This window comes from Eleginops maclovinus, chromosome 18 (genome assembly GCF_036324505.1).
Source record: "Eleginops maclovinus isolate JMC-PN-2008 ecotype Puerto Natales chromosome 18, JC_Emac_rtc_rv5, whole genome shotgun sequence".
In the NCBI taxonomy this organism is placed as follows: Eukaryota; Metazoa; Chordata; class Actinopteri; order Perciformes; family Eleginopidae; genus Eleginops; species Eleginops maclovinus.
Window position 1 is genome coordinate 10,311,492 of NC_086366.1, and position 17,337 is coordinate 10,328,828.

Below are 17,337 nucleotides of genomic sequence, written 5' to 3' on the forward strand. Positions count from 1 at the left end.
TCACAGGCTCATCACTCTGTTTTTAATCAGCATGACTATTACCAAAGCCACATATGGGAGGGAGTCTCTTATTATTTGTAGTTGGAATCCCCCTCCCCTGCTCCAAAACTAAATTGAGACTAACTTCAAGTTATCAAACAATTCAATGGTGCATAGTTTATTATTCTTTTTATTTCTAATTATGTTCAATACTTGATTTACATGCAATGGAAAAAAATTCCCAATTTGGGATTAATAAAGTATATCTTAATTGTGAATCCTACACACTATCCACATTATAATTAGACCGTAAAAAAATGTTGATCTTTCTCTGTTTTTCTTTCCAGGCTGTCAGTGTGGGGAAACATGTGAAAGGTTACCATTACATTGTGGCCAACCTGGTAAGAACCTTTGATAACATTGCTTTGCTCTGGATGATTCATTTTGCGAGTAGTTCAAATGAAGAATATATATCCTTTATTTAACCAGGTAAAAGTCTCATTGAGATTAAAATCAATGTTACAACAAACAAGATCAAATCAGGCAGACGAATGCAACTGATGAAGAAGATGTTTGGTTAAGGAAACTAACATAAGGCTCAATACGAGGTTTCAAAAATTGTAATAAGCAATACAAATTCATTCCCTGTTTCAAGCTAACATTATAAAGAACTTTTTTTCCAAACCATATTCCGACAATCAGCTCATCTCAAAGTTAGATTTTTTTTAAGTCATTTGCAGAAAAATGAACCATGTGTCTTAGTTCCATATTGATCTTTTAAAAACTCCCACCATGGTGCCATTGTCCCTTCACATTATCTCTCCTCACCAAAGTCAGAGTTGCATGTAGCAGCTGGAACACTCATTCACCACATGAATATCGCTTTAACCTTAATCTTTACAATCTGTTTCACTGCAATTCTCTTTGAGACTGTGAAAAAGGGTCCATTGAGCTCAGGTCAAGGATAGACTTTCAGCAATTAGCATCCATCAACCAAGGATCACCCTCACATGTCTCCACCTCTTACTTTGGCCTGTTCCCAAATTGATCCCTCTTACGGAAAACTTCCCTACGAAGTGTCACTCATCATGAAGTCAGTCTCTCAGCTGTAAAAGTCACTCCATATTCAGTAGGGGTAAAAGTAATCAAATGAACTGTTGGAGTTTGAGGAGTATGGTTTTCGTCAGTAGAGGTCCACACAATGTCAGAGGACTTTGTAGTGCACTTCCATTCTGTGATTGCAACATCTCACATCTCACCTCTATCTCTCTCTCTCTCTCTCTCTCCCTCTCTCACTATCTCTCCATCACAGGGATTTAAGGACATATCTCTGGAGAGGTTCATGCATGGCGGTGCCAATGTGACTGGTTTCCAGCTGGTGGACTTCAGCAGGCCTATTGTTATTAAACTGATGCAGCGCTGGAACAAACTGGATCAGAGAGAGTACCCGGGATCTGAAAGCCCACCGAAGGTGATAAAATATGCCGTCTCATCCTTAAATATAAAGAGTTGAACAAGCTGCGACTACCTCAACAAATGTAATTTAAAATCTGTGCAATAGCGGGTCATGTTGTGAAAATGTTCAAACTTCGGCTACTTTTTTTCTGGAAACAAAAATGCACAGCTTTACTCAAGAAATAAAGCTCTTTTCCATGATATAACACATTGGTACCAGACCTAAACTTGAAAACAATTATGCACACACACACACACACACACACACACACACACACACACACACACACACACACACACACACACACACACACACACACATTCAGTCGTTGTGACATCAGTGTGACTTCATGCCTGAAATTCACCACAGAAACCAAATGTGCAGCCTCTTTAGAAAGGTAACCCATCAAAGAGTGATGTGCTGCATTTCAACCATTCAGAGTGTGATATGGTGCATTTGGTACCGCTTCTAAGCCAATCAGAGTGTGACCTCAGGCTGTGGGAGAGGTGAATTGGCTGATCCTACTATGATTGAATACATAAATTCCTCTATGATTAACGTTATGCATGCAGATTCAAACTGTATTTCCTCTCTGAACACATTAACCCTCAGTCCCTCTCTCTGTCACTCATCCACACTCACTCAGACCATATGCTCTTACACCAACTACGTAATAGATGAGCATGTAACTTGCACCTTGCTTTGGTCCTTTTTTAACACGGTAAGACGGCAATCATAGAAGCTTGCGCATGGCATTTTGCAAGTTGTTTTCTTTATAGTATTTATTATAAAATCATTCGTAATGCAGGACAGGGGATTAAAATGAGGTGGGCAACAAGACTAAATCCCCTTTCTGCACCATATTTCGTTACGTTATTGTACCACCAGACTAAAATAATATTCATTTGAGTCAAGTTTTACATCATTTGTTATTATGTTAACATTTAAATGTAATAATGTTTAAAAATAACGTTTCATATTGGTTTGTTTATTTAATTTAGGATAATAGATATCTGACTTTCAAGTTGATTTTCAGTATTCATGAATTTAAATAAAATGATAACCATCAAACATTTAACATGAAAGTGCATCAAAGTTAACACATTTTATCCGGACCTATTCAATTTCATTTAGACCCACTTAAATGACCTCCTGTAGGTCACATAGACTCATTACTTAAAAAATTGTTCCTTTCTCCAGTTGCGTGCATGAATTCACTGCTTCAATAGTCTCTCTTAGTGTCCTTATAACCCCCTCCATTCACCAACTGAGTGTCCATTTCCTCTCACTGCCCATGTCCCTTTTTCCGTCACATTAGCGTGCCTTTATTTCTATCCACTCCTCCTTTCTTTATGTCACTATTTATCGCCTTTTTCTTCATTCAGCACACCTCCCTTGACTGGACACTGACCTGCTGCCAATTGTGCTTCATTTTTGCATATATTAAATCAAAAATATGTCCACCTACCCATTAAAAAGACATCATACAGCAGCTAACTGTAGTTTCCTCTCTGGCTCGCACCCACATGCAGTCCCTCTCAGAAGGACGCACACACACACACACACACACACACACACACACACACACACACACACACACACACACACACACACACACACACACACACACACACACACACACACACACACACACACATATACAAGTTCAACACTCCAACTTTATATTGACGGTCATAATCTTTTATTATTGGAATGTCATTTCTCACCTAAGGCCTAGTGTTAATTGACCAATCATCATTTTAAGATGGACCTGATGACTTTGCATTAGTGCATGACGACTGCATAGATCCACCCATTTACACTAGAGCTGGTGTGTAAATGGGAGGGAAATTATGTATTCATGATTGTGTAAGATATACACAGTAAACATGCTTAGTTATTGTCCACTTTGGAACTTGCTAAACACATTTGATGAAGTGCACTCAAATGTTATCTTCCCAATAATATTTCCTCTGCCTTTGGCAAACAAGAAAACTCAGTTTTAATCTTAATGATTTAACGAAATGACACAACACTAGATGTCTCTAGTGACAACAGATGCTTCCAAATTGCTCTAGGCTAATTTGTGCTGTGTAAAAGCTGAGCTCAGTTAGCCTTGGGCCAACTTGTAGCCTTAGGCCAAGTAGAACTCTGGTCTAATAATTTTCCGGCATGAAAAACCCATCAGGGACATGTCCCCTGCACACCAGAGACTGCATTTGGAGCTAGCGCTGTGCTATTGGCCATCAATCAAAATCTCTTAACCCAGTGATTCTCAGCTGCTGTGCCCCGAAATGAGCTCTGGTGTGCCTGGAGAATTAGTTGAAGTGTAATGAAAATGATCAGTGACCTGGCAAAGAAATATATTAACTTCATAAAAATTCAGGCAAACTGCTTGTGATCATCACATATAGTAACAGCCTTTCCTTTCCATCAAATTCTTTCACACATTTCCCCTAATTGCATAGTCAGAATATAAATAGGTCTACAACATCTGTGTTAGCATATTCAACAGATAATGGGCTCCCTTTATCAATATTTGCCCATGTGTAAAACATTTAATGTTTTCCAGACACCAGCGAAGAAATCATTTTATGAAATGAGTATGCATGTTCACACGATTTTAAAGCTTCTGTGTTCCTTTTTTAATTTTCATTTCTTATTTAATCTGAAAACAACAATAATGAATTAGCTTTTTGTTTCTTTTCTTACCCTTATAAAACAGCCTTTGCTATATTATGTTCTCTGATATACAGTCTTAGGTGAGATAATTTAGTACTTAAAAAGCAGACATGTAGTGTACGCAGTCTTTGCCCAGGAATTATTTATGATGGTGATGATGATGATGATTGATAACATAACTCATATCGGTTCACATAATCAAAAGCCCCAAAAAACTTCAAAATGTGGTATAAATCTGTATTGTCATATTATGTAACAAGTTGAGGCGTTACTGCATGATTAAAAATAAATCAAGACCAACTTTCTACAGTCATGCTAGCAGCTCTATCAGGACAGTGTATAGTTATTTAACAAAACAATAATAAGAGTGTTCTTTGGCTCTGAGTTTAGCTGCAGGCCAACTGAGCTTAGCTTTAGTGTAATCTATTCATATTGAACTCTGAAGTCTACTGTATGTTGTTAGTTAGTAGAAATATTTTATGGAAGTTTTTGAAGTGTGGCAGAGAATTTGAAAACTTCCGGTTTAAAATAAAGACGTGCAGCCAGCTCTTTAAAATGCACCAAATAACAATGCTCACATGCTCACAAAATGCAGGTGAAATTTTATGAAATCTTGACCTGATATTGCTATTGCATAAATGAATATATTTTTCATAAAGAACTAGTGTAAAAAGTAAGTGGCACATGCTTTCTTTTATTGCGTAGATTTTATAATATTTGAGAATGCTTGTTGATAGAGAAAATCAGTATTGACTTTTTGCCGGAGATTTGAAGCGATCCAATAAATATTATCTACAATAATTCTTTTTAAAAGCCATTACTGTTTCTCAAAAATACCAAAGGTGTTTCTGTCTTTCCTGCTGCAGAAACAGACACAAAATGCTTGCTCTGGTTTGTTGTTGTTTTCTCCTTGAATTCGATCCCATAGTCGTCATATGTCAGTCGCACGCCTAAAGGCTTCTTTAGTTTCAGCGGGGAGAGATGAAAGGAGGATGACATGGTTGTGCAGCCTTCCAAAACACACCTCATGGGATTCAAATCAAGGGATGTCAGTAAGAGACCTGCAGAGGCGTGGAGAGCATCGGCAGAGTCTCAGCCGACTTCCCTCTTTCCTCCCATTTTTATCTCACCACTCTTCGCTGCTGTGATGTGAAGGCGCCCGCTGTGTGTTTGACTGCCTCTGTCTGTCTGCTTGGCGCTGTGCTCCAGTGTGTGTGTGGGCTGGATGGGTTTGTTGCTGCTGAGTGTGTGGTGCTCTTCCACGCTGCGCTGTTTCTTCCCTATAATGAATTTGTCAAACAATCTGTCAAGATCACCACTACATTTAAGAGTTTCAATAGGCAACAAATCTTGTAATCTCTTACCCTTTACCTTTTTCTTGATGTGACATTGAAAACATTCCCTCTGAAGTGCCACATCTTATTCAATAATGAAATGTTATAAAATGAACATTTATACATAAGGTAAGTTCCACCTTCAAAAGAAGTACCCTAACAAAGTGGATTTTCATAGCGGTAATGCAATATCATTTAAAGCTGTTTTAATGTAACTTTAATGCCCCAGTTACTGTTTTCGAAAACTATAAGCCTGTCTAGAAGTGGCACATTTACAGTGATGTTACATTTACAGTGATGTTGATTGATGTTCACCAGTGTTAAGTGTCGACGTCAAATAAAAGTCAGACTGTTAGTGAGATGGATTGAGGCTCAGCGTTTTTACACACCGATAAGGGTATTCATATGGAGTTAAGATGGTCCAATTTTATACAGCTTAGATTAAGTTGTGTCTCATTTGAAGAATACATCACATAGGCATTTGGTACAGCTCTGCAACATTAGCATGTTCTTGTTTTTGCTTTTTAAATCACAGGAAACATATATTCTTTGCTGGTATCTCATCGAGTCACGCAGAGTAGCAAAATCTATGATCACTGTAAAGAAAATGTGGAGGGTTTTGTAAAATGCCGCTGAGCACCAAACACACCTTTCAGATGTATTTGGGTTTCAGTTGTTTGAATTACTTTTTTTTTTCTGTCTCGTCTTTCATTCTGCAGTATACCTCATCTCTGACATACGATGGCGTCCTTGTGATGGCCGAGGCCTTCCGCACCCTTCGTCGGCAGAAAATTGATATCAGTCGCCGTGGCAACGCTGGTGATTGCCTGGCTAACCCAGCTGCTCCCTGGAACCAAGGAATAGATATGGAGCGTGCACTCAAACAGGTTAGCACAGGTTTAAGGTTGTATAGTTTAGGATAGACAGGTTGCAAAGTGTTTAGACAGATCAAGCACTGGCTATATTTTTGAGTACATTGACAGGGTATAAGATTATAATGAAATCTAACTTTTTGTAATACTATGGTTTGAATGTATAACTTTATGGTTGGTATTAGTTGTTTTGCAGGAAACTGTGCATGTAATAAAACCTGTAATAATGTAATGTAGTGTATAATCACTGTAAATATTATGATATGAACCTTAATGCGGACTCTCTGCCAATTTACTGATAATGCTGCTTCTGTTTAAATAAGTTGAATTTTTTGTAAAATCACTGCTGGTTTGACTGCACTATAACTTTTGGTTAAAGAATATCAAACAACACTTTCAGTTCTGTTACAATATATAATATATAAGCATTGCCACCCTTAGACTTAATATTACTACTGTATGTTTTTTTGTAATAATCCCCCAGTCTTACTATCCTTGTTGTTATAAATTCAGGTGCGCATTCAGGGCCTGACTGGGAACATTCAGTTTGATCACTACGGTCGGAGGGTGAACTATACCATGGATGTGTTTGAACTGAAGAGCAACGGACCACGCAAGGTAGGCACTCCTTATGGCTTAAAAACAATGATAACAACACTTTGAGTGGTCTGAACAAATTCAAAACTCTACCACAGCCAACTTGTCATATTATTTAATCTGTGTAATTTATTTTTAGGTTGTGTTAATGAAAAGCAATGATAAAACAACTGCATGTAAAAAAAATGCATGTTTTTCATCATTTCAGCCAATGTGACTTTTTTAATTTAATTTCTGTACTTTAGTAGGTGCTGATTTTTTCTTCTTTTATCATTCATGAAGGTTTATTATTAAAAGAAAAATAATTAACTACATATTTATTTCCTTAATTCCTACTTAATAACTGTCTTAATGCCGTTATAAACATGTTTTTATAGCTTCAATCCGACCAACAGCTTGACTTCTAATAGCTTTTCTCAAGTACACATTGGGAAGCAGATACAAATCAACCTGGTGCTACATAACACTCTGCAGCGACACAAATAGCAGAAATTTAAGCATAATCCTTCTTCTGAAAAGCAAAAAGCAGGAGGATAAGGCGCAGGTTGGAAGTACTCATAATTTCTCTTTACTGGAAAAAAAGTATACATATAGGACCGATAATAAAGAAATGTAATGGTGTTCCAGCTTCTTAAGTGTTCCTTTGACAGCGATGTGTGTTTATTGAAGGGTCTTGGCTCACATTCAATATCTCTCAATATCTTCCTCAGTTCCAATGGGAAATCTGTCGGAGTGAGCTCATTCTGTTTTACTTTTTATAACTTCCTCTTCATCTCTCATGTCTCTGTTTTATGACTATCTTGATTTACCTGTACACATTTGACATTTTATTTGAACATGATATACACTACAAAGACTGATATATTTGATATTTTCGTTTCTTTCGCTGTTTCCCTCAGATTGGCTATTGGAATGACATAGACAAACTTGTGTTGGTCCAAAATGAAAATGCTCTGTCCAATGACAGCACGGCGATGGAGAACCGAACCGTGGTCGTGACAACCATCATGGTAATGTACCCTCAGACTGCTTTCATTTCTGCATTCATTTGGGTGAAGCTGTCCTTCAACATCAGTCCGTTAAAATCCATCACCTCCTATCACCCAAACCTTGCATCAAAGCTCACAGCTGCCTCATATAGATTATTGAATTTCATGGAGATGCAAATCGAAATATAAATCTGGCGCCCAACAGGTGACTCATATTAATAGTGTTAATAATTAATGTTACGTTCATGCTTAATTAAAAAAATCGGACATTTTCCAAAATTAGGTGCATGCAATTAGAAAGGGAGGGAAGAGGGTAAGCCAAGATTTCAATTCTAATTAGTTTGACAACATGAAATATAGATTGATTGAACAGTAATAATGGCCTTTGCTGCTGTAGTATGGTGTTTCCCAATTTTGGGTTTGGGAACCAATTGGTTATATATCTTAGGGCTCATAAGATGAATAAAAAGCAAAGAAAAACAAGAAATTCCACATATTTTTCCAATGTCCCACTGTTTGCTTTTTGTTCAATCAAGCAAAGAAAAACATTCATTTTTGTCACAACCAGTAAATATTCAAGTTTTCATTAGGTATTGCTTTGTTTTAATTGGTCCCAAATAGAAAAGGTGAGAAAGTCACTGTACACCTCATACAGTAAATATAATTTAAGGCTGGAAGCTGGAGTTTGCTTACGTTGTGACTTTATAGGATACAATATCAGAAGTTAGGGCAGAAACGTTCAACTTTAGGATGTGATGCGTCTGAGTTTTGTTAATGTCAAAGAAAAATCAGGTTGGAGCAGGATGAGCTGTGTGAGTTGAAGAGAGCTCTCAGAGCACAGCCATGAAGGAGTGGCACTCGTCCAGCTGGAAGATTGCACTAATGTCTCATTAGTAGGCAAATCTAAAACTGGCCTCACATCACCGTTTAGAAGTGACCTTAGTCCAGTCTCCTCTAAAGGCTTCCACATAGACACCAGTCTGCAGTTCAGTGTAATTACTTCTATTTCTTCTACAATCATGGATAAAGGAGGGCTAATCGGTGGATTTGTGCACATCCTCTGCTTACATTTGATTTCACTTCACCCATCTGCAGTCTTTTTATGGTGGCCATCCCCTTCCTGTAAATGCAATCAGACTAATTCAATTGGGCACGCAAAATGATGCAAGTGAAAGCAACTCAAAAGACTAATTTGAGCCCAGAGATAAAACAAGCCACAGATGCTTCAGCTACAGCAATTCAGCATTTTGTTTTAGCTACGTTGCTTTATTCAGCAAACTTCTAAGTATGACCAAAATATCTGTATTTGTACTGCAGCGCTTATACCTATAATACGTTCAAGGACTCTATAATATGTTGAAAGTCTACAGTGCCTCTGGTGGTCAAAAGTGGTAGTCACCAGTCTGGTCTGCACAGAGGGAAAGGTTACACACACTACAGGAGAGAGTTCAGAGATAGGAATTCAGTTGGACTAAATGTCCCCAGTTAAAAGTCCCGCCTGCAGGCCTGCACAATCCAACAAGCAATGTGTTAAACATCAGTGCAGTGTGCAGAGTGGTGCCTACAGCCAGGCCTAAGACTAGAAAATTCAAACACATGAGCACGACCAAAAAATGAAAGGGCAAGTTGTTATTCTATGCACATCGCACTCATTTGTTGTTCCTGTGGCTTGTGTCTCTTATTACATTCATGTTGTGTGGTTGAAAAAGAGATGCCAAATAAACTTTGACATTACTGCATACGTATCTCCCCTATATCTTCCCACCCATGTCTGTCTCCCTGCGTTTTTACCTCCATACCTCCCCCACCTGCATATTTTTCTGTGGATGGTGACCTCAGCAGGCCTTGGCTAACATTAGCTCAGCCACCTCCTCCTCTTTGCAGCCTCTGATGATGAGGAAGCCTCTGCTGCGACACTGATGCCGGGTCTGCAGACAGAGCGACAGGCTCGAAAACCCTCGGAAAGGACAGACAGACTGATAGACTGTGTCTCTAAAGCTTTGTACAAAGACTCAGTGTGCACCTTTTTTTTTACTTTGTTGTAATGTCTTCCTTTTTTCTTTTTTTTTTTAAATGTGTTTTGTTTCTAAGTGTTTTATTAAGAAAGGGTTTGCAATGCAATAGCACAAAATAAATGGCAGAGAGGGATTGAACAGATGAGAAGGTGACAGCCACCGTGTGTTGAACCTATGAGGCACTGGGATGTTCCTATCTTTTTGTCACGACAACACAGCTGGACTGGAGCTCTGCAAGGAATTCTGTGGCTACTGTCAAGATTTGACATTTGGCCACATAGAAAGATCTCCAGACCATCAGACAGCCCTGTTAATTCAGTTTAGTTTCACTCCTTTCGAGGACACCTCAACAACGACTAACCCCTCTGCTACACTACAGCGAACCTGCAAATTACCATCACTAGGTGTTTGGGTTTTTTTTGTTTGTTAAGGAGAGTACTATGTGGACACAATTTGGTGTCATTCCTGCCTTTTTCATACCACACCTTTTGAAACTGCCTGCCCTCCATCATCATCTTTCTGCTTCGTCACTCTGGTAAATCGACTAAGTCAAGCTCAATCGATCTCCTTTTTCTCAGCTGTATTTGAGTTCCAGTGAGTGCCCTGAAAAGAAAGGTTTTAATCACTAGGGTTTTTTTGGCTGATGCACAAAAGATGCACACACTTCACATTGTAATGGCAACATTATGAATGCGTGTGTCTTGTCTTTTACATTTTTACATAAGCATGGAAGCAAAGTGCATTCACAGGGACCGATTGTTCAGCATGTGCCTTTACTAGTGTGTAGTAACTGCACAAGTTAACAATGACAATCTATTGTTTATGCATTTGCTTTGCCAATAGTTAATTAGAGCCTACAAAATGCCTGTGAAGTGAATTTGTATGTTAAATATAATATAAGCATAAAGAACTATATTTTAAGATAAATGGAATTTGCGTTTAAATTTATTTTCAATACATGGATTATCAAACAAAGAGCTTTAAAGAATCTGCAACGTCCAATAACTGTTAAGCTTTCCCAAAAGTATGTGAGGTCAATATACCTGCCTCCACACATCTCTTCATTAGGATGCAGGACACTCATTCATGGAGCTGTAGATAGAAAATCAAGAGAGTTACATTATTTATGTGATCCTATTAAGTAGGTCAAATTACAAAGAATCAAGAAAAGTATGCAAGCGCCTAAAAATGTTGAAAAATATGTAACATGATCAACCCAAGCTTAAAGTTGGTTTGATGGCCAAAGTGTGTGGTGGTTGAATCATTGGCTGGAAAGACAGCAATGCTTATTTGGTGGTTAGTTACCTGAAAGAATGACTTATTCTGCAGTTGACAGTCATTGTGGCTGGAGGACTTCATTGGAAAAGCCTTTTAACTGCAGCTTACAGACTGTCATTGTGACTAAGAGACTGGGTACTGAATGACTTTCGTCTGCTAAATTGTTTACTGTTAGAATGACTGACCGACTGACTGCTCTGCCTTACTCTCTTAATGGCTAAATAGCTGCGAGATCATCACACTGACTTACTGGCCAAATATGAGACTGGATAGATGATTATGTACTATAATTGCGGTAATGAATAAATGAGTGAACTGATTGACCAATTTTACTGACTGAAACAGGTTGCGACGGCCTGGCTTGCTTCTCTGGCCATCTGAATGGATGGCTCGCAGGCTTATTAAATGTCTCAGTGGTTGGCTAACCCGTAACGTGAAAGTCTGGCTTTATAAATGCTGAACTGATTGAGCATCTGGTTGGCAGCCTGAATTAATTACTTGACAGATAGGTGACTGTCCATGCGGGTGCCTGTCTTCTCACTGGCTGGCTAACTGGCTTACATAGCATATCCTGTCTGCCTTTTTGGCTCCAGTGTGAAGTGTTTCATGTCTTATCAGCCCCAACCATTTGCTTCTACAAAGCTGTTCTCCCTCTTTCGCCCACCCGTTTTTCCTCCTTATGTCTGTCTTTTCAGCCTTTTCCCTCTTTACTTCTCGACTTCTCTTTCTCTCGACTTCACACTTTCCATTTTTTCTGTTCCTATCTATCTTCTATTCTACCTGTAGCTATTTCTATTTGTATTCTGATCTGCTCCTTCATCTTTCTTCTTTAGTTTTTTGCAGCCAATATGCCTCACATCGCTCTCTCTATTGAATTTCTCTTTACCATGCCCTCCCTTTTTTCTTCTTAATCGTTGTCCCTATTTCCGTCCTCTCTTCTTACCTGTCATTAAAAGCCATATCCTGTCTCATGATGCTACGTGCCACACCAAAACCTAATGCGGTAAAAAAGTTATTATTATTATTCGGTACACGCACATATACTCACCCACATCATTGGCATTACCTTCACACCAAGACAAAGGCGTCTGGGGCAAACTGATAACAAACCTTAAGGAGGCTTTAAAGTGAAACAGTGCCACTGTTGGCAGAGCTCCCACTGGTGTGTGTCTTTGTGTGTCTGTCTGTTTTTACATGAGCTAAATTAACTCCACATTAGCTCGCTCTAGTGTCAAATACTTTACTTCTAACATTAGAAAATAAGGATAATTTTATTAAGAAGGCCACTGAGATGGTTGCGTGGACCTCGTTAACACAGATTAGGTAAACAATACGCCTTGAGATAATAGCATTCTTACATCTTTCAAGGGAGGGTCATTAGTAAGGCACAATCCTGATATGGGATGACAAATGATTGCCCTGCAGTAAATAATCAACCTAAATGAATGGTTTTAACAATCTGGAAAATATGCAAGGTTGCTATTTCTCTGAAAGTTAAATGCCCAAGGGGATACATTGATATATTGATTGTATACTTTACGTTAATGTTGTAGAAAGTTTCAGCTTTATTATTGTCTTTGTGTCCAAAAAAGTACAGCTTGCACAATACATTACAGGCATGTGATGTATATATACTCTTGTTCGTAAATCACATTTTTTTTAATATACTATAGGGTTTCTAATTCTCTGATTTTACATCTTCACAATAAGTCAAACTTTCCAACAAGCTGGTGTTGTCCTTTAAAGTTCACATCTTTTTTACTTGGTTCCCTTTCCTGAGACAGTACTGAACAGTAGTCATTGCTATGTTAAACTTTAAGAATGAATTTACTAGGACCTGCTGTTTGCTGTTCATTAACATTATGATTCATGTTGAGTCAATGGAATAAGCACCCCTGGGACCTGCTAATGTCCCTGATAATGACATTTTTAGAAGAATTGTTTTTGTATGTTTTGACATTTAACACAATGGGGGAATGTTTGCATTTGATGATGATGATGATGATGTTGGTAAAAAAAAAAAGCGTTATTTGTCTCATTTTTGTTGTTTGTTTTGGAAGCAATGGATTTTGTTTAACAAATTGTATACTGATGACTGAATAATGGTTCTCTAGAAATGTGGTAATGCCTTGCTTCAGGCGTTATTTGTTTGTTTGTATCTCAACCTTTCATATGTTAATTACAGACTATTATTATTTCATTTGTTTATTTTAATGTGCAAAATAACGAATGCATATCCCTAGAGTTATGGCTTTAAATCCAGCTTCTTTTTGTAGGGTTTTTTTTTGTACATTTTAGCTTCCATTGTGAGATTTTTATATTCCCCTGCCTGCTTTCTCATGATATAGACTTGTGTTCAATGTAATTCAACTTCCCGTTTTGAAGATCGTTAACTCCAAATCTGTGGCAGAGTAGTTTTATTACTCTTTTGATCCTGTTTAAAAATGTCCTGAAATCCCCATTGTTTAAACTGTAATTGTTTTCAATGTGAATCATTTTCCTGAATGAAGAATTCAATCCAAAATATGTTATCTTTTATTGTGTTTTATGAACTTCATAAACCTTTTCATAGCATGGGAGTGTTGGATACAGTAAAAGCCTGTTTGATTAATTAGATGAGATTAGTCTTTGATTAAAAAGGCTTTGATAGCATTTTAATAGGCTTAGTTTCAGTTGGATTACAGGGTGAGCAGCCTCAGGCATAATACCATAACTCACTGCTCCTGATGGATGCACTGTCACTCAAAAGTGTGTGTGTGTCTTTCTTTTTTCTGTGCATATCCTACGCAGATGTGGTAATGTGTCTGCATGCTGTGACCATGTTACTGTGTCATCCCTAATACACCTACAATCTCACTAGACAACATTAAACCTCCTCCTTGCTTTCATCTTTTTGTTTACTGCATGCATAGACATTCCTCTATCTCTTACGACGCATTACCAAAGCTGCAGTTTCCCTCTTTTTCTCCTCTCTTCCTGTTCTTTTTCACTCTCTATTGTACTTTACTTTCCTCTGAGCATAACTGTTGTACTCAGTGAGGTGCAGGTCCCAGCGGAGGCACGTAATGTCAGATGAAGGCATTAAACAAGGCACTAGAAGTCAGAAACACACAATATAAAACATCTTTTTTAGACATGGCCTTCTTAAAAAATAAAGAAAACGGCTGCATATCTATGATTGGGTGGCTTAGGAGTTTTTCTGACAAAATTTCTGGGAGAATTCCTATAGAGTAAAATGTGTTATGTGCATACATTTCAGAATATTAATGTTATAGTAACATCTCTGTTCTTCAGTTCAGTTTGTCGACATTGCATTGGTGTATATAACTCAGCCATGGCACTTTCTGTTCAGTCCGATAATATTACTGTATTTTTAAACTGTATTTACCTTGATTTTTCTTTGTTCAGTATGTGTTTTTCCTTGGTACAATGTTCACAACTAAACTTCTCTTCAATTTGTTTTTCCTGCTTTAATAAGTGCTGCTGTCATGTTCCTCCAAACACTTTTGTCTTTCTCCCCTTATGCTGGTTCTGCAGGAGGGTCCCTATGTGATGCTGAAGAAGAACTGGGAACTCTATGAAGGGAACGACCAGTTTGAGGGATACTGTGTGGACTTGGCCTCAGAAATCGCAAAACACATCGGAATCAAATACAAGATCTCCATCGTACCGGATGGGAAGTATGGAGCCAGAGATCCAGAGACCAAGATATGGAATGGCATGGTGGGAGAGCTTGTGTATGGGGTAAGTTTGGATGGGAAGTATGCTGATTTTATTAGTTCTTTTTTTCATGTTTACAACTAATTGTTTATTGCTTAATATTTAAAGGTGTTTGTGCTGCAATAGCATGAGCTTCGGTTTATATCTTAAGTGAATCAGACCTTTGGATGGGTCAGAAAGGGATGCTAAGTGATGTCAATTCATGGCCCCAGATGAAAATAGAATAATTATGCAGTTTTTCTCAAAGATATACAAGAAAACCCACTGTGGCAACTGTTCAACATTTCAAAATGTACTTTCTACACAGTATTGGGCAGTATAACATGATCAACCTCCAATATACTGTAATTTAATCCAGTACACTACATTGCAAATTATTGCCTCAGAAATAATGTGTTGAATCAACACTTCTCTGGCTCAGAGTCAATAGAACTTCTGTAATTTCATGTAATACTGCAGGGCTTAAACATTGCATTATTTGTTCTTCTGCTGATGTGACCCCACCGCAGGCCATCGAGCAACAGCTGAAAAATGCTCAAAATAACTCTGTCGCAGTACATAAACTTGTCTTGCTCTTGGTGTCTCCTTCTTTACCATGTCCTGCAGAGAAGCTTTGTCTCAGGGGGTTCATGTATTGTTTCAGAATGTTGCAAGTTGTCTAATAATGCCGTTGCCCAAGCACTGTCTGAGATGTCGTCTTGATACAAACGTTATCAACATGCAGGAGACAATGTCAGTCTTCACTATGCGGAAGAGTGGAACTGGAGAAGTTTCTCGCAGAACAGCGACAGAATTAATTAGCCTCGAGAAACCATCGAGTGGAAGGTGACACAGCAGGACACCACTGCATTGACCAATCAGGATTTATTAGTTTCAAGTATTTGCAGTCATTACTGACTACTCGTCTGCCACAAAGAGGAAATACTAAAACAATGGCAACAGTCCTCTACTGCCGCAACCTATGTTATTTTCTTTGTTTATTTGTAACTTTCATGTCCTTTTCTATTATTTTGAGTTCTTTTTTCACCTGATTTTTGTCTTTAATTTATGAAATGTAATGGGTTGTGGACATTTTGTTGCACTCTCTACCCTTGTTGTCTTTCCATAAAGCTTCAATTTTGCTCTTTATTCTCCTTGCATTGTCAAATCCTCTCTCCTTGAGGAACACTCATCAGTTAATACGAGCCTCTTTTTCAGTCGAGACTGCAGACATTTAGATACAAGCAGCTACTCAGTAACAAATACGTAGTGTGCTGAGTGAATGACATCTTTGACTCTTCTAAAGATTTTGAGTGTGTGTGTGCGCACACAAATGTATATGAGTCCTTGCAGGCACATTTATATGCCAGTAGTATCACTTTCATGCCTATGTATGAATAACTTCTCATCTTTTCGTCATCTTACTGGTATTCCTTTTACCTCATCTGTTTTTTTCCCCCCCGATGTGCCACTGCTCTTTCTTTCCCGTTTTGGATTTTTCTTATCTCCTTCCTTTTATCTTCGTTCTTAACCTTCCATCCGCAAGTCGAGGAGTTCACAGAGGATTCCTCCTCGCGATCACTCTTCTGCTTCACGTCAAGTCGCGATCACTCTTCTGCTTCACGTCAAGTTACTGGACATTAGCTACCATATCCACTTTATATCCAAAATGATCTAAACACACTCTATTTTTCCCAACCACTCTTTGCAGAAAGCAGAAATTGCTGTGGCCCCACTGACCATCACTCTGGTGAGAGAAGAGGTGATCGACTTCTCGAAGCCCTTCATGTCTTTGGGAATCTCCATCATGATCAAAAAGCCCCAGAAGTCGAAACCCGGTGTTTTCTCTTTCCTGGACCCTCTGGCGTATGAGATCTGGATGTGCATAGTGTTCGCTTACATTGGAGTCAGTGTTGTGCTGTTTTTGGTGAGTGATTGTTGAACACTTCGAACTTGAGTTGGATTGCAGATATGTAGCAATTTGAAGAGTTTTTAAAGCTGTAGGGATGATTGAGCAGATGTCTTATTTGGCTCACAAAAAATCTCAACTATTGAGCTACAGCATATGCTGCTGATTGACCTTGTAGACTCTTACAGAACACATTTCTTGCCAATCAGAAATACGTTTGGTTATTTTTAGTAAATAAAGAAAAAAGGAGATGAGGTTTCTTTTCATGGAAGTTTTCATGTACAGCTGGATGCACTTTACTGATGATATAATAAGTTCATTATTGAATCTTGTGGGTACATCATGTGTAGGTTTTGAATATATTTAAAACCCTCCTTAGCTGTAATGTCTTCTACATTCTTCTTCTACTGTATGCTGGAAATAATTACATACTTAAAGATGTCCTATGTCCTAAGTTCACATAGTCAAGAGACACCAGAGAAACTGAATATTCAAGCATGTCTCTTCCACAAAAGTCACAAGAAATT

The 17,337-nt window shown here is 38.2% G+C and overlaps 1 protein-coding gene across 5 annotated transcripts in view; it reads left to right on the forward strand.

The window, feature by feature from the left end:
* Window positions 1-17,337, forward strand: part of gria4a (glutamate receptor, ionotropic, AMPA 4a) — a 93,633-nt gene that overhangs the window by 43,693 nt on the left and 32,603 nt on the right. For all 5 annotated transcript variants that reach the window (XM_063907567.1, XM_063907565.1, XM_063907569.1 and 2 more), the window contains exons 6-12: window positions 327-380; window positions 1,292-1,450; window positions 6,171-6,338; window positions 6,837-6,941; window positions 7,820-7,930; window positions 14,740-14,946; window positions 16,613-16,828. In XM_063907567.1, the coding sequence (XP_063763637.1) occupies window positions 327-380; window positions 1,292-1,450; window positions 6,171-6,338; window positions 6,837-6,941; window positions 7,820-7,930; window positions 14,740-14,946; window positions 16,613-16,828 (1,020 nt within the window). The remainder of the gene's footprint in view (window positions 1-326; window positions 381-1,291; window positions 1,451-6,170; window positions 6,339-6,836; window positions 6,942-7,819; window positions 7,931-14,739; window positions 14,947-16,612; window positions 16,829-17,337) is intronic.